The sequence below is a fragment of the Oncorhynchus gorbuscha genome, linkage group LG01, assembly GCF_021184085.1.
Source record: "Oncorhynchus gorbuscha isolate QuinsamMale2020 ecotype Even-year linkage group LG01, OgorEven_v1.0, whole genome shotgun sequence".
Lineage (NCBI taxonomy): Eukaryota > Metazoa > Chordata > Actinopteri > Salmoniformes > Salmonidae > Oncorhynchus > Oncorhynchus gorbuscha.
The window spans coordinates 99,306,140-99,325,920 of NC_060173.1; the positions used below are offsets into that span (position 1 = coordinate 99,306,140).

Genomic DNA, 19,781 nt, shown 5'->3' on the forward strand with positions numbered 1-19,781 from the left:
TCTGATGAAAATGTGAAATGTCGGTACAATTTTATAAATGCTGACAGACACTTGCTCGTGTAACGTGGTGGGATATTTTTGTGTCGCTAAAATGTATTATGGGAGAAATGGCTGTGGAAATGCCATAATACGCAAATACTGATATAAATACTGATATCCAAGTGAACTTGGAGTCACTTGGAGTCACATATGTTGTGTGTTCCTCCCACTACAACATGGGAAACCATGCAGTTTATTAGGCTACAGATTAAATAAGTTATGATGAACTTCACAGGGTGGTGAATGTGCAAGATGATGAGCTCGATGCTCCTTTCCAATAAAAAATTGAGGTGACATGATGATCAATGCATGGCTGCCATTGAAAACATTGAAGACCACCTGCCACAGGTTGAAAACCACTGTTATACAAGAGATATCAATACTAGGCCCGTTGAGACATATTCTCAGAATACCATGCACTATTCAAATTGTTCTCTGTTGCTAAGCAAAATTCTCCCCCAGTAATGGGTTTTAATGGGATTTTCAAATACTGGTACTGTATGCTGTTGTACATGTACTTTGATTCATGAGAACATCTATATGTAACTGAGCTTAGCTCTAAAACAACAACCAGCCTATGCTAATTTCCACCCTGTCCTGGTCCGTCGGTGCAGTTCTTGCCAGCAGGGGAGAGGTGAAGTGTGTCCCTAATGGTGCCCTGTTCCCTACAGAGTACTACTTTAGGGAGGGAGATGGAACAACCCAGTTTCTATTATCCAGACAGAGAGAGGTTGGTAAAAGACGAGGGATGAGGACAGGTGAGGATGGGTCCCATGTGAAATGGACATTTTGTTTCAGGTTCCCCATGCAGCTGTCCTTCCTGGCACCCAGGCTCTGAACATCCTATCTCTGTGGGACTGGATGGGGGGTGTTGGCCTAGCTCCCCACCCTGCTCTATCAGCCTACACCCTGGCATCCACCCGGTCCCCGGTGCCCGCTCCCCCCTATACCCTAACCCACTGTCTGTGTCCCCCTGCCTCCCTTTCCCCTACACCCAGTCTGTGTCCCCCAGCCTCCCTTTTCCCCTACACCCAGTCTGTGTCCCCCAGCCACCCTTTTCCCCTACACCCAGTCTGTGTCCCCCAGCCACCCTTTTCCCCTACACCCAGTCTGTGTCCCCCAGCCTCCCTTTTCCCCTACACCCAGTTTGTGTCCCCCTGCCTCCCTTTTCCCCTATACCCAGTCTGAGTCCCCCAGCCACCCTTTTCCCCTACACCCAGTCTGTGTCCCCCAGCCACCCTTTTCCCCTACACCCAGTCTGTGTCCCCCAGCCTCCCTTTTCCCCTACACCCAGTTTGTGTCCCCCTGCCTCCCTTTTCCCCTATACCCAGTCTGTGTCCCCCAGCCACCCTTTTCCCCTACACCCAGTCTGTGTCCCCCAGCCTCCCTTTTCCCCTACACCCAGTCTGTGTCCCCCAGCCTCCCTTTTCCCCTACACCCAGTCTGTGTCCCCCAGACTCCCTTTTCCCCTACACCCAGTCGGTGTTCCCCTGCCTCCCTTTTCCTCTACACCCAGTCTGTGTCCTCCTGCCCTGTGCCCCCCTACACCCTGCCCCCACTGTCAGTGTCCCCCTGCCTCCCTTTTCCCCTGCCCCCCTATTCCCCTACACCCTGTAGCAGTGAGTCATTGGTGATACATTAACAATTGTAATGTGTGTGGTTGTACTAGAAACATTTTGTGCTTATGTTGGGTTTGAGAATAACACCAGCTAAATATCTTCACATTTGTTTCCTAACGCCCTCATGAACAGAGGGCCAAAAGAGGCAAAATAAATTATGAAAAATATATTTTTAGTTGTTTTCATTAAACACACACAGTGAGATATTAGATTACAAAGACTCCATGGTGGTTTTAAATTATGCAATATTGCTCCAGTTGAAGATAAGAGTGTTTTATGGCTTTTTATGCAGAGTCAGAGAGAGAGAGTTTATCCCTTCTAGTTATGGAGAGAAAGAGAGCGAGAGCGGATGGATCGGGTGGAGGAGGGGTCGGAGGAAGCCAGGGAGGGATAGATGGAATAGAAAGAGAGAGAGAAATGAGGGACGTCAGAGAGAGAGTGTAATGTTTACTGTACCGGAAGAAATGGCAGCAGTTTTACAGGCGCCCAACCAATTGTGCTATTATGTATTATTTTCGCATAACTTATTTTGTACATAATGTTTCTGCAACCGTATCTTACGGCAGAAAATAGCTTCTGGATATCAGGACAGCGAGCACTCACCTTGGATTAGACAAAGAGCTTCTGGATATCAGGACAGCGATCATTCACCTCGGATTAGACAAAGAGCTTCTGGATATCAGGACAGCGATCATTCACCTTGGATTAGACAAAGAGCTTCTGGATATCAGGACAGTGATCATTCACCTTGGATTAGACAAAGATCTTCTGGATATCAGGACAGTGATCATTCACCTTGGATTAGACAAAGAGCTCCTGGATATCAGGACAGTGATCATTCACCTTGGATTAGACAAAGAGCTCCTGGATATCAGGACAGCGATCATTCACCTTGGATTAGACAAAGAGCTCCTGGATATCAGGACAGCGATCATTCACCTTGGATTAGACCAAGATTTTTTCTTCAACAAACAAGAGCACAAGACATTCTCCAAACACCCGGCAGGGCCGACATCCACGTTATTTGCAAGAGGGAGCGACACAGGTAGAGGACAAAGAGCTGGATGCCTGGTCAGGACCCGAAAAAGGCGAGTGGGAAAGCTGCCGTTACCGTCAAAACTACTCGCTAACGTGCAATCATGGGACAATAAACTAGACGAGGTACGATCACGAATATCCTACCAACTGGACATCAAAAACTGTAATATCCTATGTTTCACTGAATCGTGGCTGAATGACAACATGGATATTCAGCTAGCGGGATACACGCTGCACCGGCAAGATAGAACAGCACACTCCGGTAAGACGAGGGGGGGGTCTGTTCATATTTGTAAACAACAGCTGGTGCACGAAATCTAAGGAAGTCTCTGTCACGGCTAGCTGAAGGACTGTACCAAGGTGCAGCATGGTAAGCGTACATTTGAACTTTATTTAAAAATGACGCCGACAAAACGAAGAACAAAAAAACAACCGTGAAGCTTTGGGCTCTGTGCCCTGAACAACTACAAAGTTAACTTACCTAAGTATGGTTCTCAATCAGAGACAACGATAGACAGCTGTCCCTGATTGAGAACCATACCAGGCCAAGACATAGAAATACAAAACATAAAAAAAGGACATAGAATGGCCACCCTAGTCACACCCTGGCCTAACCAAAATAGAGAATAAAAAGCCTCTCTATGGCCACTCTATGGCCAGAGCGTGACACACACTACTTGCCTAGAGAGTTTTCAGCTATACTTTTCGTGGCTGTTTATTTACCACCACAGACAGATGCTGGCACTAAGACTGCACTCAGTCAGCTGTATAAGGAAATAAGCTAACAGGAAACCACTCACCCAGAGGTGGCGCTCCTAGTGGCCGGAGACTTTAATGCAGGGAAACTTAGATCAGTTCCACCAAATTTCCATCAACATGTTAAATGTGCAACCAGAGGGAAAACAATTCTAGATCACCTGTACTCCACACACAGAGACATTTTCAACATGTCCCTGAGTCTGTAATACCAAAATGTTTCAAGCAGACCACCATAGTCCCTGTACCCAAGAACACAAAGGCAACCTGCCTAAATGACTACATACCCGTAGCACTCACGTCCGTAGCCATGAAGTGCTTTGAAAGGTTGGTAATGGCTCACATCAACATCATTATCCCAGAAACCCTAGACTCATTCCAATTTGCATACCGCCCAAACAGATCCACAGATGATGCAATCTCTATTGCACTCCACACTGCTCTTTCCCACCTGGACAAAAGGAACACTTATGTGAGAATGCTATTCATTGACTACAGCTCAGTGTTCAACACCATAGTACCCTCAAAGCTCATCACTAAGCTAAGGATCCTGGTACTAAACACCTCCCTCTGCAACTGGATCCTGGACTTCCTGACGGGCCACCCCCAGGTGGTGAGGGTAGGTAGCAACACATTTGCCACGCTGATCCTCAACACTGGAGCTCCTCAGGGGTGCGTGCTCTGCCCCTCCTGTACTCCCTGTTCACCCACGACTGCATGGCCAGGCACGACTCCAACACCATCATTAAGATTGCAGACAACACAACAGTGGTAGGCTTGATCACCGACAACAACGAGACAGCCTATAGGGAGGAAGTCAGAAACCTGTCCGGGTGGTGCCAGAATAACAACCTATCCCACAATGTAACCAAGACTAAGGAGATGATTGTGGACAACAGGAAAAGGAGGACCGAGCACGCCCCCATTATCATCGACGGGGTTGTAGTGGAGCAGGTTGAGAGCTTCAAGTTCCTTGGTGTCCATATCAACAACAAACTAGAATGGTCCAAACAGACCAAGACAGTTGTGAAGAGTGCATGACAAAGCCTATTCCCCCTCAGGAAACTAAAAAGATTTGGCATGGGTCCTCAGATCCTCAAAAGGTTCTACAGCTACAATGTCGAGAGCATCTTGACTGGCAACTGCTCGGCCTCTGACCGCAACGCACTATAGAGGGTAGTGGGTACGTTCCAGTACATCACTGGGGCTAAGCTGCCTGCCATCCAGGACCTCTACATCAGGCGGTGTCAGAGGAAGGCCCTAAAAATTGTCAAAGACCCCAGCCACCCCAAGTCATAGACTATTCTCCCTACTACCGCATGGCAAGAGGTACCGGAGTGCCATGTCTAGGACAAAAGGCTTCTCAACATTTTTTACCCCCAAGCCACAAGACTCCTGAACAGGTAACCAAATGGCTACCCGGACTATTTCAATTGTGTGCCCCGCCCAACCCCTCTTTTTATGCTGCTGCTACTCTCTGTTTATCATATATGCATAGTCACTTTAACTATAAATTCATGTACATACTACCTCAATTGGGCCGACCAACCAGTGCTCCCGCACATTGGCTAACAGGGCTATTTGCATTGTGTCCCACCCACCACCCACCAACCCCTCTTTTACGCTACTGCTACTCTCTGTTCATCATGTATGCATAGTCACTTTAACCATATCGACATGTAAATACTACCTCAATCAGCCTGACTAACAGGTGTCTGTATGAAGCCTCGCTACTTTTATAGCCTCACTACTGTATATAGCCTCGCTACTGTATATAGCCTTGCTACTGTATATAGCCTCCTCTACTGTATATAGCCTCCTCTATTGTATATAGCCTCCTCTATTGTATATAGCCTCCTCTATTGTATATAGCCTCCTCTATTGTATATAGCCTCCTCGACTGTATGTAGCCTCCTCTATTGTATATAGCCTCCTCTACTGTATGTAGCCCCCTCTATTGTATATAGCCTCCTCTATTGTATATAGCCTCCTCTATTGTATATAGCCTCCTCTATTGTATATAGCCTCCTCTATTGTATATAGCCTCCTCGACTGTATGTAGCCTCCTCTATTGTATATAGCCTCCTCTACTGTATATAGCCTCCTCTACTGTATATAGCCTCCTCTACTGTATATAGCCTCCTCTATTGTATATAGCCTCCTCTACTGTATATAGCCTCCTCTACTGTATATAGCCTCCTCAACTGTATATATAGCCTCCTCTATTGTATGTAGCCTCGCTACTGTATATAGCCTCCTCTATTGTATATAGCCTCCTCTACTGTATATAGCCTCCTCTACTGTATATAGCCTCCTCTATTGTATATAGCCTCCTCTACTGTATATAGCCTCCTCTACTGTATATAGCCTCCTCTATTGTATGTAGTCTCCTCTATTGTATATAGCCTCCTCTACTGTATATAGCCTCCTCTACTGTATATAGCCTCTTCTACTGTATATAGCCTCCTCTATTGTATATAGCCTTCTCTACTGTATATAGCCTCCTCTATATAGCCTCCTCTATTGTATATAGCCTCCTCTACTGTATGTAGCCTCCTCTATTGTATGTAGCCTCCATTACTGTATATAGCCACCTCTACTGTATATAGCCTCCTCTATTGTATATAGCCTCCTCTACTGTATATAGCCTTGCTACTGTATATAGCCTCCTCTACTGTATATAGCCTCCTCTACTGTATATAGCCTCCTCTACTCCTCCTCAACTGTATATAGCCTCCTCTACTGTATATAGCCTCCTCTATTGTATGTAGCCTCGCTACTGTATATAGCCTCCTCTGTATATAGCCTCCTCTACTGTATATAGCCTCCTCTACTGTATATAGCCTCCTCTACTGTATATAGCCTCCTCTACTGTATATTTACATTTACATTTACATTTAAGTCATTTAGCAGACGCTCTTATCCAGAGCGACTTACAAATTGATGCATTCACCTTATGACATCCAGTGGAACAGTCACTTTACAATAGTGCATCTAAATCTTAAAGGGGGGGGGGAATACTTATCCTATCCTAGGTATTCCTTAAAGAGGTGGGGTTTCAGGTGTCTCCGGAAGGTGGTGATTGACTCCGCTGTCCTGGCGTCGTGAGGGAGTTTGTTCCACCATTGGGGGGCCAGAGCAGCGAACAGTTTTGACTGGGCTGAGCGGGAGCTGTACTTCCTCAGTGGTAGGGAGGCGAGCAGGCCAGAGGTGGATGAACGCAGTGCCCGTGTTTGGGTGTAGGGCCTGATCAGAGCCTGGAGGTACTGAGGTGCCGTTCCCCTCACAGCTCCGTAGGCAAGCACCATGGTCTTGTAGCGGATGCGAGCTTCAACTGGAAGCCAGTGGAGAGAGCGGGGTGACGTGAGAGAACTTGGGAAGGTTGAACACCAGACGGGCTGCGGCGTTCTGGATGAGTTGAAGGGGTTTAATGGCACAGGCAGGGAGCCCAGCCAACAGCGAGTTGCAGTAATCCAGACGGGAGATGACAAGTGCCTGGATTAGGACCTGCGCCGCTTCCTGTGTGAGGCAGGGTGCAGGTGAAAGAGTACTCTGCGGATGTTGTAAAGAGCATGAACCTACAGGAACGGGCAAACACCGCCTTGAACAGATGTTGGTTGAGAACGACAGGGTGTTGTCCAGGATCACACCAAGGTTCTTAGCGCTCTGGGAGGAGGACACAATGGAGTTGTCAACCGTGATGGCGAGATCATGGAACGGGCAGTCCTTCCCGGGAGGAAGAGCAGCTCCGTCTTACCGAGGTTCAGCTTGAGGTGGTGATCCGTCATCCACACTGATATGTCTGCCAGACATGCAGAGATGCGATTCGCCACCTGGTCATCAGAAGGGGAAAGGAGAAGATTAGTTGTGTGTCGTCTGCATAGCAATGATAGGAGAGACCATGTGAGGTTATGACAGAGCCAAGTGACTTGGTGTATAGCGAGAATAGGAGAGGGCCTAGAACAGAGCCCTGGGGGACACCAGTGGTGAGAGCGCGTGGTGAGGAGACAGATTCTCGCCACGCCACCTGGTAGGAGCGACCTGTCAGGTAGGACGCAATCCAAGCGTGGGCCGCGCGGAGGGAGATGCCCAACTCGGAGAGGGTGGAGAGGAGGATCTGATGGTTCACAGTATCGAAGGCAGCCGATAGATCTAGAAGGATGAGAGCAGAGGAGAGAGAGTTAGCTTTAGCAGTGCGGAGCGCCTCCGTGATACAGAGGAGAGCAGTCTCAGTTGAATGACTAGTCTTGAAACCTGACTGATTTGGATCAAGAAGGTCATTCAGAGAGAGATAGCGGGAGAGCTGGCCAAGGACGGCACGTTCAAGAGTTTTGGAGAGAAAAGAAAGAAGGGATACTGGTCTGTAATTGTTGACATCGGAGGGATCGAGTGTAGGTTTTTTCAGAAGGGGTGCAACTCTCGCTCTCTTGAAGACGGAAGGGACGTAGCCAGCGGTCAGTCATGAGTTGATGAGCGAGGTGAGGTAAGGGAGAAGGTCTCCGGAAATGGTCTGGAGAAGAGGGGAGGGGATAGGGTCAAGCGGGCAGGTTGTTGTGCGGCCGGCCGTCACAAGACGCGAGATTTCATCTGGAGAGAGAGGGGAGAAAGAGGTCAGAGCACAGGGTAGGGCAGTGTGAGCAGAACCAGCGGTGTCGTTTGACTTAGCAAACGAGGATCGGATGTCGTCGACCTTCTTTTCAAAATGGTTGACGAAGTCGTCTGCAGAGAGGGAGGAGGGGGGAGGGGGAGGAGGATTCAGGAGGGAGGAGAAGGTGGCAAAGAGCTTCCTAGGGTTAGAGGCAGATGCTTGGAATTTAGCGTGGTAGAAAGTGGCTTTAGCAGCAGAGACAGAGGAGGAAAATGTAGAGAGGAGGGAGTGAAAGGATGCCAGGTCCGCAGGGAGGCGAGTTTTCCTCCATTTCCGCTCGGCTGCCCGGAGGCCTGTTCTGTGAGCTCGCAATGAGTCATCGAGCCACGGAGCGGGAGGGGAGGACCGAGCCGGCCTGGAGGATAGGGGACATAGAGAGTCAAAGGATGCAGAGAGGGAGGAGAGGAGGGTTGAGGAGGCAGAATCAGGAGATAGGTTGGAGAAGGTTTGAGCGGAGGGAAGAGATAGGATGGAAGAGGAGAGAGTAGCGGGGGAGAGAGAGCGAAGGTTGGGACGGCGCGATACCATCTGAGTAGGGGCAGTGTGGGAGGTGTTGGATGAGAGCGAGAGGGAAAAGGATACAAGGTAGTGGTCGGAGACTTGGAGGGGAGTTGCAATGAGGTTAGTGGAAGAACAGCATCTAGTAAAGATGAGGTCGAGCGTATTGCCTGCCTTGTGAGTAGGGGGGGAAGGTGAGAGGGTGAGGTCAAAAAAGGAGAGGAGTGGAAAGAAGGAGGCAGAGAGGAATGAGTCAAAGGTAGACGTGGGGAGGTTAAAGTCGCCCAGAACTGTGAGAGGTGAGCCGTCCTCAGGAAAGGAGCTTATCAAGGCATCAAGCTCATTGATGAACTCTCCGAGGGAACCTGGAGGGCGATAAATGATAAGGATGTTAAGCTTGAAAGGGCTGGTAACTGTGACAGCATGGAATTCAAAGGAGGCGATAGACAGATGGGTAAGGGGAGAAAGAGAGAATGACCACTTGGGAGAGATGAGGATCCCGGTGCCACCACCCCGCTGACCAGAAGCTCTCGGGGTGTGCGAGAACACGTGGGCGGACGAAGAGAGAGCAGTAGGAGTAGCAGTGTTGTCTGTGGTGATCCATGTTTCCGTTAGTGCCAAGAAGTCGAGGGACTGGAGGGAGGCATAGGCTGAGATGAACTCTGCCTTGTTGACCGCAGAACGGCAGTTCCAGAGGCTACCGGAGACCTGGAACTCCACATGGGTCGTGCGCGCTGGGACCACCAGATTAGGGTGGCCGCGGCCACGCGGTGTGGAGCGTTTGTATGGTCTGTGTAGAGAGGAGAGAACAGGGATAAACAGACACATAGTTGACAGGCTACAGAAGAGGCTACGCTAATGCAAAGGAGATTGAAATGACAAGTGGACTACACGTCTCGAATGTTCAGAAAGTTAAGCTACGTAGCAGGAATCTTATTGACTAAAATGATTAAAATGATACAGTACTGCTGAAGTAGGCTAGCTGGCAGTGGGTGCGTTGTTGACACTACACTAATCAAGTCGTTCCGTTGAGTGTAATAGTTTCTACAGTGCTGCTATTCGGGGGCTAGCTGGCTAGCTAGTAGTGTTGTTTACGTTACGTTGCATTAAAAGAACGACAATAGCTGGCTAGCTAACCTAGAAAATCGCTCTAGACTACACACTTATCTTTGATACAAAGACGGCTATGTAGCTAGCTATGATCAAACAAATCAAACCGTTGTACTGTAATGAAATGAAATGAAAATGTGATACTAACTGTGAATGCGACCGGGTTGTTGAGTTCTATTCAGAAGACGTTGGCTAGCGTTGGCTAGCTGTTGGCTAGCTAGCAGAGTCTCCTACGTTAAGGACGACAAATAGCTGGCTAGCTAACCTAGGTAAATTAAGATAATCACTCTAAGACTACACACTCTAAACCTAAACAACACAATTATCTTGGAACGAAGATACGAAGACAGCAAAGACAGCTATGTAGCTAGCTAACACTACACTAATCAAGTCGTTCAGTTGAGTGTAATAGTTTTCCCAGTGCAGCTAATCAGTGGAAGTTAGCTAGCTGGCTAGTGAAGACTACGTTAGGACGGCGAAATACGATAATTACGCAATTATCTTTGATACAAAGACGCCTATGTAGCTAGCTGAGAAGAAATTGCTAAGATTAGACAAATCAAACCATTGTGCTATAATGAAATATAATGAAATGTAAAAAGTTATACTACCTGCGGGAGCGAAGCACCGATGCGACCACTCGCTCCAAACCGGAACCTCCTCTACTGTATATAGCCTCTTCTACTGTATATAGCCTCCTCTATTGTATATAGCCTCCTCTACTGTATATAGCCTCCTCTATATAGCCTCCTCTATTGTATATAGCCTCCTCTACTGTATGTAGCCTCCTCTATTGTATGTAGCCTCCTCTACTGTATATAGCCTCCCCTACTGTATATAGCCTCCTCTATTGTATATAGCCTCCTCTACTGTATATAGCCTCCTCTACTGTATGTAGCCTCCTCTACTGTATATAGCCTCCTCTACTGTATATAGCCTCCTCTACTGTATGTAGCCTCCTCTATTGTATGTAGCCTCCTCTACTGTATGTAGCCTCCTCTACTGTATATAGCCTCCTCTACTGTATGTAGCCTCCTCTACTGTATGTAGCCTCCTCTACTCTATGTAGCCTCCTCTACTGTATGTAGCCTCCTCTATTGTATGTAGCCTCCTCTATTGTATATAGCCTCCTCTGCTGTATGTAGCCTCCTCTACTGTATGTAGCCTCCTCTACTGTATATAGCCTCCTCTACTGTATGTAGCCTCCTCTATTGTATGTAGCCTCCTCTACTGTATGTAGCCTCCTCTACTGTATATAGCCTCCTCTACTGTATGTAGCCTCCTCTACTGTATGTAGCCTCCTCTACTGTATGTAGCCTCCCCTACTGTATATAGCCTCCTCTATTGTATATAGCCTCCTCTACTGTATATAGCCTCCTCTACTGTATGTAGCCTCCTCTACTGTATATAGCCTCCTCTACTGTATATAGCCTCCTCTACTGTATGTAGCCTCCTCTATTGTATGTAGCCTCCTCTACTGTATGTAGCCTCCTCTACTGTATATAGCCTCCTCTACTGTATGTAGCCTCCTCTACTGTATGTAGCCTCCTCTACTGTATGTAGCCTCCTCTATTGTATGTAGCCTCCTCTATTGTATATAGCCTCCTCTGCTGTATGTAGCCTCCTCTACTGTATGTAGCCTCCTCTACTGTATATAGCCTCCTCTATTGTATGTAGCCTCCTCTATTGTATGTAGCCTCCTCTATTGTATGTAGCCTCCTCTACTGTATGTAGCCTCCTCTACTGTATGTAGCCTCCTCTACTGTATGTAGCCTACTCTATTGTATGTAGCCTCCTCTACTGTATGTAGCCTCCTCTACTATGTAGCCTCCTCTACTGTATGTAGCCTCCTCTATTGTATGTAGCCTCCTATACTGTATGTAGCCTCCTCTACTGTATGTAGCCTCCTCTACTGTATATAGCCTCCTCTATTGTATGTAGCCTCCTCTACTGTATGTAGCCTCCTCTACTGTATATAGCCTCCTCTACTGTATGTAGCCTCCTCTACTGTATATAGCCTCCTCTACTGTATATAGCCTCCTCTACTGTATGTAGCCTCCTCTATTGTATGTAGCCTCCTCTACTGTATGTAGCCTCCTCTACTGTATATAGCCTCCTCTATTGTATGTAGCCTCCTCTACTGTATATAGCCTCCTCTACTGTATGTAGCCTCCTCTACTGTATGTAGCCTCCTCTACTGTATGTAGCCTCCTCTATTGTATGTAGCCTCCTCTACTGTATATAGCGTCCTCTACTGTATATAGCCTCCTCTACTGTATATAGCCTCCTCTACTGTATGTAGCCTCCTCTACTGTATATAGCCTCCTCTACTGTATATAGCCTCCTCTACTGTATGTAGCCTCCTCTATTGTATGTAGCCTCCTCTACTGTATGTAGCCTCCTCTACTGTATATAGCCTCCTCTACTGTATGTAGCCTCCTCTACTGTATGTAGCCTCCTCTACTGTATGTAGCCTCCTCTACTGTATGTAGCCTCCTCTATTGTATGTAGCCTCCTCTATTGTATATAGCCTCCTCTGCTGTATGTAGCCTCCTCTACTGTATGTAGCCTCCTCTACTGTATATAGCCTCCTCTACTGTATGTAGCCTCCTCTATTGTATGTAGCCTCCTCTACTGTATGTAGCCTCCTCTACTGTATATAGCCTCCTCTACTGTATGTAGCCTCCTCTACTGTATGTAGCCTCCTCTACTGTATGTAGCCTGTATGTAGCCTACTGTATATAGCCTCCTCTATTGTATATAGCCTCCTCTACTGCATATAGCCTCCTCTACTGTATGTAGCCTCCTCTACTGTATATAGCCTCCTCTACTGTATATAGCCTCCTCTACTGTATGTAGCCTCCTCTATTGTATGTAGCCTCCTCTACTGTATGTAGCCTCCTCTACTGTATATAGCCTCCTCTACTGTATGTAGCCTCCTCTACTGTATGTAGCCTCCTCTACTGTATGTAGCCTCCTCTATTGTATGTAGCCTCCTCTATTGTATATAGCCTCCTCTGCTGTATGTAGCCTCCTCTACTGTATGTAGCCTCCTCTACTGTATATAGCCTCCTCTATTGTATGTAGCCTCCTCTATTGTATGTAGCCTCCTCTATTGTATGTAGCCTCCTCTACTGTATGTAGCCTCCTCTACTGTATGTAGCCTCCTCTACTGTATGTAGCCTACTCTATTGTATGTAGCCTCCTCTACTGTATGTAGCCTCCTCTACGGTATGTAGCCTCCTCTACTGTATGTAGCCTCCTCTATTGTATGTAGCCTCCTATACTGTATGTAGCCTCCTCTACTGTATGTAGCCTCCTCTACTGTATATAGCCTCCTCTATTGTATGTAGCCTCCTCTACTGTATGTAGCCTCCTCTACTGTATATAGCCTCCTCTACTGTATGTAGCCTCCTCTACTGTATATAGCCTCCTCTACTGTATATAGCCTCCTCTACTGTATGTAGCCTCCTCTATTGTATGTAGCCTCCTCTACTGTATGTAGCCTCCTCTACTGTATATAGCCTCCTCTATTGTATGTAGCCTCCTCTACTGTATATAGCCTCCTCTACTGTATGTAGCCTCCTCTACTGTATGTAGCCTCCTCTACTGTATGTAGCCTCCTCTATTGTATGTAGCCTCCTCTACTGTATATAGCGTCCTCTACTGTATATAGCCTCCTCTATTGTATGTAGCCTCCTCTACTGTATGTAGCCTCCTCTACTGTATGTAGCCTCCTCTACTGTATGTAGCCTCCTATACTGTATGTAGCCTCCTCTATTGTATGTAGCCTCCTCTACTGTATGTAGCCTCCTATACTGTATGTAGCCTCCTCTATTGTATGTAGCCTCCTCTATTGTATGTAGCCTCCTCTGCTGTATGTAGCCTCCTCTACTGTATGTAGCCTCCTCTACTGTATGTAGCCTCCTCTACTGTATATAGCCTCCTCTATTGTATGTAGCCTCCTCTATTGTATGTAGCCTCCTCTATTGTATGTAGCCTCCTCTACTGTATGTAGCCTCCTCTACTGTATGTAGCCTCCTCTATTGTATGTAGCCTCCTCTATTGTATGTAGCCTCCTCTACTGTATGTAGCCTCCTCTACGGTATGTAGCCTCCTCTACTGTATGTAGCCTCCTCTATTGTATGTAGCCTCCTATACTGTATGTAGCCTCCTCTACTGTATGTAGCCTCCTCTACTGTATATAGCCTCCTCTATTGTATGTAGCCTCCTCTACTGTATGTAGCCTCCTCTACTGTATGTAGCCTCCTCTACTGTATGTAGCCTCCTCTATTGTATGTAGCCTCCTCTATTGTATGTAGCCTCCTCTACTGTATGTAGCCTCCTCTACGGTATGTAGCCTCCTCTACTGTATGTAGCCTCCTCTATTGTATGTAGCCTCCTATACTGTATGTAGCCTCCTCTACTGTATGTAGCCTCATCTACTGTATGTAGCCTCCTATACTGTATGTAGCCTCCTCTATTGTATGTAGCCTCCTATACTGTATGTAGCCTCCTCTACTGTATGTAGCCTCCTCTACTGTATATAGCCTCCTCTATTGTATGTAGCCTCCTCTACTGTATGTAGCCTCCTCTACTGTATGTAGCCTCCTCTACTGTATGTAGCCTCCTCTATTGTATGTAGCCTCCTCTATTGTATGTAGCCTCCTCTGCTGTATGTAGCCTCCTCTACTGTATGTAGCCTCCTCTACTGTATGTAGCCTCCTCTACTGTATATAGCCTCCTCTATTGTATGTAGCCTCCTCTATTGTATGTAGCCTCCTCTACTGTATGTAGCCTCCTCTACTGTATGTAGCCTCCTCTATTGTATGTAGCCTCCTCTACTGTATGTAGCCTCCTCTACTGTATGTAGCCTCCTCTACGGTATGTAGCCTCCTCTACTGTAGCCTCCTCTATTGTATGTAGCCTCCTATACTGTATGTAGCCTCCTCTACTGTATGTAGCCTCCTCTACTGTATATAGCCTCCTCTATTGTATGTAGCCTCCTCTACTGTATGTAGCCTCCTCTACTGTATGTAGCCTCCTCTACTGTATGTAGCCTCCTCTATTGTATGTAGCCTCCTCTATTGTATGTAGCCTCCTCTACGGTATGTAGCCTCCTCTACTGTATGTAGCCTCCTCTATTGTATGTAGCCTCCTATACTGTATGTAGCCTCCTCTACTGTATGTAGCCTCATCTACTGTATGTAGCCTCCTATACTGTATGTAGCCTCCTCTATTGTATGTAGCCTCCTATACTGTATGTAGCCTCCTCTACTGTATGTAGCCTCCTCTACTGTATATAGCCTCCTCTATTGTATGTAGCCTCCTCTACTGTATGTAGCCTCCTCTACTGTATGTAGCCTCCTCTACTGTATGTAGCCTCCTCTATTGTATGTAGCCTCCTCTACTGTATGTAGCCTCCTCTATTGTATGTAGCCTCCTATACTGTATGTAGCCTCCTCTACTGTATGTAGCCTCCTCTACTGTATGTAGCCTCCTATACTGTATATAGCCTCCTCTACTGTATATAGCCTCCTCTATTGTATGTAGCCTCCTCTACTGTATGTAGCCTCCTCTACTGTATGTAGCCTCCTCTACTGTATGTAGCCTCCTCTACTCTATGTAGCCTCCTCTACTGTATGTAGCCTCCTATACTGTATGTAGCCTCCTCTGCTGTATATAGCCTCCTCTACTTTATGTAGCCTCCTCTACTGTATGTAGCCTCCTCTACTGTATGTAGCCTCCTCTATTGTATGTAGCCTGTCTTTTTACTTTTGTTTTATTTCTGTACCTACCTTTTGTTCACCTAATACTTTTTTTGCACTATTGGTTAGAGCCTATAAGTAAGCATTTCACTGTAAGGTTGTACTCAGAGCACGTGAATAAAATCTGATTTGATTTGATCTTTTATTTTTTGTATTTCATTTTTGTTTGTTATCTACTTCACTTGCTTTGGCAATGTAAACCTATGTTTCCCGTGGAACTAAATCCCCTAAAATTGAATTGTAATTTAAATTGAGAGAGAGAGTGAGGGGGGTGGGGGGGTGCTCTCATATGATAGACACTCTGAAGTGGTGACAAAGGGACAGGAAGTCATTGTGGCCATGTTACCCTGCCCTGTGCCCTCTTGTGCCACAACAACCCATCTTGGACAGCAAAATCAAACGTCAGTCTGACCTGATGACACAGGCTCTGCTGCCTTCAAATGACTGACTGGCCGCTCACTCTGCTCCCCACTCCAATTCCTTACCAGTCCTGTAGCCTCTACTCCCTAGCTACTCCTGTATTCATTGCATTCGGAAAGTATTCAGACCCCTTGACCTTTTCCACATTTTATGTTCCAGCCTTATTCTAAAATGAATTAAATATATGTTTTTCTTCATCAATCTACATACAATACCCCATAATGACAAACAAAAAAAGGTTTTTAGATGTTATTGCTAATTTATTAAATATATATAACTTGAAATATCACATTTACATAAGTATTCAGGCCCTTTACTCAGTACTTTGTTGAAGCACCTTTGGCAGTGATTACAGCCTCAAGTCTTCTTGGGTATGATGCTACAGTATAAGCTTGGCTCACCTTTATTTGGAGTTTCTCCCTTTCTTCTCTGCAAATCCTCTCAAGCTCTATCAGGTTGGATAGGGATTGTCGCTACACAGCTATTTTCAGGTCTCTCCAGAGATGTTATATCGGGCTCAAGTCCGGGCACTGGCTGGGCCACTCAGGGACATTCAGAGACTTGTCCCGAAGCCCCTCCTGTGTTGTCTTGGCTGTGTGTTTAGGGTCGTTGTCCTGTTGGAAGGTGAACCGTCGCTCCAGTCTGACGTCCTGAGCGCTCTTCTCGAGCAGGTTTTCTTCAAGGATCTCTCTGTACTTTTCTCCGTTAATCTTTCCCTTGATCCTGACCAATCTCGCAGTCCCTGCCGCTGAAAAACATCCCCACAGAATGATGCTGCAACCACCATGCTTCACCGTAGAGATAGAGATTTCAATCTTGGTTTCATCAGAGCAGGTGCCTTTTGGCAAACTCCAAGCGGGCTGTCATGTGCCTTTTACTGAGGAGTGGCTTCTGTCTGGCCACAACCATAAAGCTCTGATTGGTGGAGTGCTGCAGAGATGGTTATAGTTCTAGAAGGTTCTTCCATCTCCACAGAGGAACTTTGGAGCTCTGTCAGAATGACAGTCGGGATCTACCCTGATTGCGGAGTTTGGCCGGACGGTCAGCTCTAGGAAGAGACTTGGGTGTTCCAAACTTCTTCTATTTAAGAATGATGGAAGTCACTTTGTTCTTGGGGATGTTCAATACTGCATAAATATTTTGGTACCCTTCCCCAGATCCGTTCCTTGACACAATTCTGTCTCGGAGCTCTACGGACAATTTCTTCGACTTCATGGCTTGTTCAATGGAAACAGGATGAGCCTGGGCTCAATTTCAGTCTCATAGCAACGGGTCTGAGTACTTATGTAAAGAAGGTATTTCAGTTTTTTAATTTTAATACATTTGCCAAATAAAAAACCTGTTTTCGCTTTGTCATTATGGGGTATTTTGTGCAGATTGATGAGGAATGTTTTACTTTTAATCAATTTTAGAACAAGTCTGTAACGTAACAAAATGTGGAAAAAGTCAAGGGGTCTGAATACTTTCCAAATGCACTGTGAGAGGATTGGATAGGTGGATGCAGATATTTCCACCTAGCCAATCAGATGGCATAATGAAGCTATTACTATAGTGCCTATACTGTATCCAATCGTCTGAGATCTGGGGACCATTTGGAATTCAGCATTATTACCTATTTGTTCACTCTCCCCCTGTGTTGTAAAGCAGGATCAGTCTACTAGAGGGACCCAGCAGAACGCCCCTCCCCTCAGATGGTCACACATGCTCTTTACTTAGCCCTGTGGGGTTTCAGGAATCTGAACTCCAAGCACTCTGTCCTCAGACATATCCCTGTCACAGAGACTCCAATGCTGGCTACAGTCTGGGGCAGTCTGGGTATGCCTGAAAGCCACCAGCACAGCTCAAAAGTGAACTTCGCAGCAGAGATAGAGAGAGACTGTCCTGTGATCTGAAGTCCATAAGCCTGTTCTAACAGTCTGTCAATGTGGGAGGTGATTTGTGATCTGAGGCAGAAGAGTGTGTTGAATGTGAATGATGTCCTTTGTCATTGGGTCTCTTCCACCCCATCAATATGTTCTGTATTCTGTATCCCTGCCAAACTGTTAATAACCATTATGAGCCACCATTTATTATATTAATCTATGACCATCCTCTTCTCCTCTTCTCAGAGCCCCCCCGGCCACCACTGACCCCCACTAATCAATCAGTCAATCAATCAATCAATCAATCAATCACCATATTCTCCTCTTCTCCCAGCCATAAGCAGAGCCTCCCCCAGCCACCACTGACCCCCTCTAATCAATCAATCAGTCAATCAATCAATCAGTCAATGACCATATTCTCCTCTTCTCCCAGCTACAAGGAGAGACTCCCCTGGTCGCCACTGACCACCAGCATGGCAGACGGTCGTCAACGTGAAGACACCCCCCCCCAGTGGGATCCGTCGGGGGCACAGGACCCCTCTCCTCCCCCAGCCCATGGGGCTAATGGCTACCCCCCCTCCTACAGGGCGTGCCAGCCAGGGACGGCCCATGGAGCAGCACCACCCTCCTACACCGCCAGAGAGAATGGCTTCAACGGCGACCATGCAGTTACGGCTGGTAAGGACCCCTGATATCTGAGACTCAGGGACAGAGCTTCTATAACTGCTGTCTTGTACCCACATACCGAATCAGTATCGACCAAACTTTTTGTGGCTACAATTTTTGTAGCCACAAAAAGTTGTAGAATTGCGCACAGATGTACAGTACCAGTCAAAAGTTTGCACACACCTACTCATTCAAGGGTTTTTCTTTATTTTACTATTTTCTACATCGTAGAATAAACAAATCACAATGTATTTAACATTCTTCAAAGTAGCCATCCTTAGCTTTGATGACAGCTTTGTACACTCTTGGCATTCTCTCAACCAGCTTCATGAGGCCTGCTTTTCCAACAGTCTTGAAGGAGTAACCCACATAATGCTGAGCTGCTTTTCCTTCACTCTGCAGTCCAACTCATCTCAACTAGGCTGAGGTCAGCTGATTGTGGAGGCCAGGTCAATGTATTTTATTTAACTAGGCAAGTCAGTTAAGAACAAATTCTTGTTACAATGACAGCCTTGGAACAGTGGTTTAACTGCCTTGTTCAGGGGCAGAACTACAGAGTTTTACCTTGTCAGCGCGGGGATTCGATCTAGCAACCTTCACTCTCCTTCTTGGTCAAATATCCCTAACACAGCCTGGAGGTGTATTTTGGGTCATTGTCCTGTTGAAAAACAAATGACAGTCCCATTAAGCGCAAACCAGATGGGATGGCGTATTGCTGCAGAATGCTGTTGTAGCCATGCTGGTTAAGTGTGCCTTGCATTTTAAATAATTCACAGACAGTGTCACCAGCAAAGCCCCCCCCCCACCATCATATCTCCTCCTCCATGCTTCATGGTGGGAACCACTCATGCGGAGATCATCCATTCACCAACTCTGCGTCTCATGGAGACATGGCAGTGACTCATCAGACCAAAAGACAGATTTCCACCGGTCTATTGTCCATTGCTCATGTTTTTTGGCCCAAGCAAGCCTCTTCTTCTTATTGGTGTCCTTTAGTAGTGGTTTCTTTGCAGAAAATCGACCACAAAGGCCTGATTCACGCAGTTAACTCTGAACAGTTGATGTTGAGATGTCTGTTACTTGAACTCTGTGAAGCATTTATTTGGTCTGCAATCTGAGGTGCAGTTAACTCTAATGAACTTATCCTCTGCAGCAGAGGTAATTCTGGGTCTTCCTTTACTGTGGAGGTCCTCATGAGAGTCATTTCCGTCATGGTTTTTGCAACTGCACATGAACAAACTTCTAATGTTCATGTCTTAAAGTAGCGATGGACTGTCGTTTCTCTTTGCTTATTGAGCTGTTCTTTCCATAATATGGACTTGGTCTTTTACCAAATAGGGCTATTTTCTTTAAACCA

General features: G+C 46.5%; 1 protein-coding gene across 8 annotated transcripts in view; it reads left to right on the forward strand.

Annotated features, from left to right (window-relative positions):
* Nucleotides 1-19,781, forward strand: part of LOC124047254 (microtubule-associated protein 2-like) — a 169,913-nt gene that overhangs the window by 84,007 nt on the left and 66,125 nt on the right. For all 8 annotated transcript variants that reach the window (XM_046367785.1, XM_046367786.1, XM_046367787.1 and 5 more), the window contains exon 4: nucleotides 18,192-18,436. In XM_046367785.1, the coding sequence (XP_046223741.1) occupies nucleotides 18,232-18,436 (205 nt within the window). In that variant the 5' untranslated portion in view covers nucleotides 18,192-18,231. The remainder of the gene's footprint in view (nucleotides 1-18,191; nucleotides 18,437-19,781) is intronic.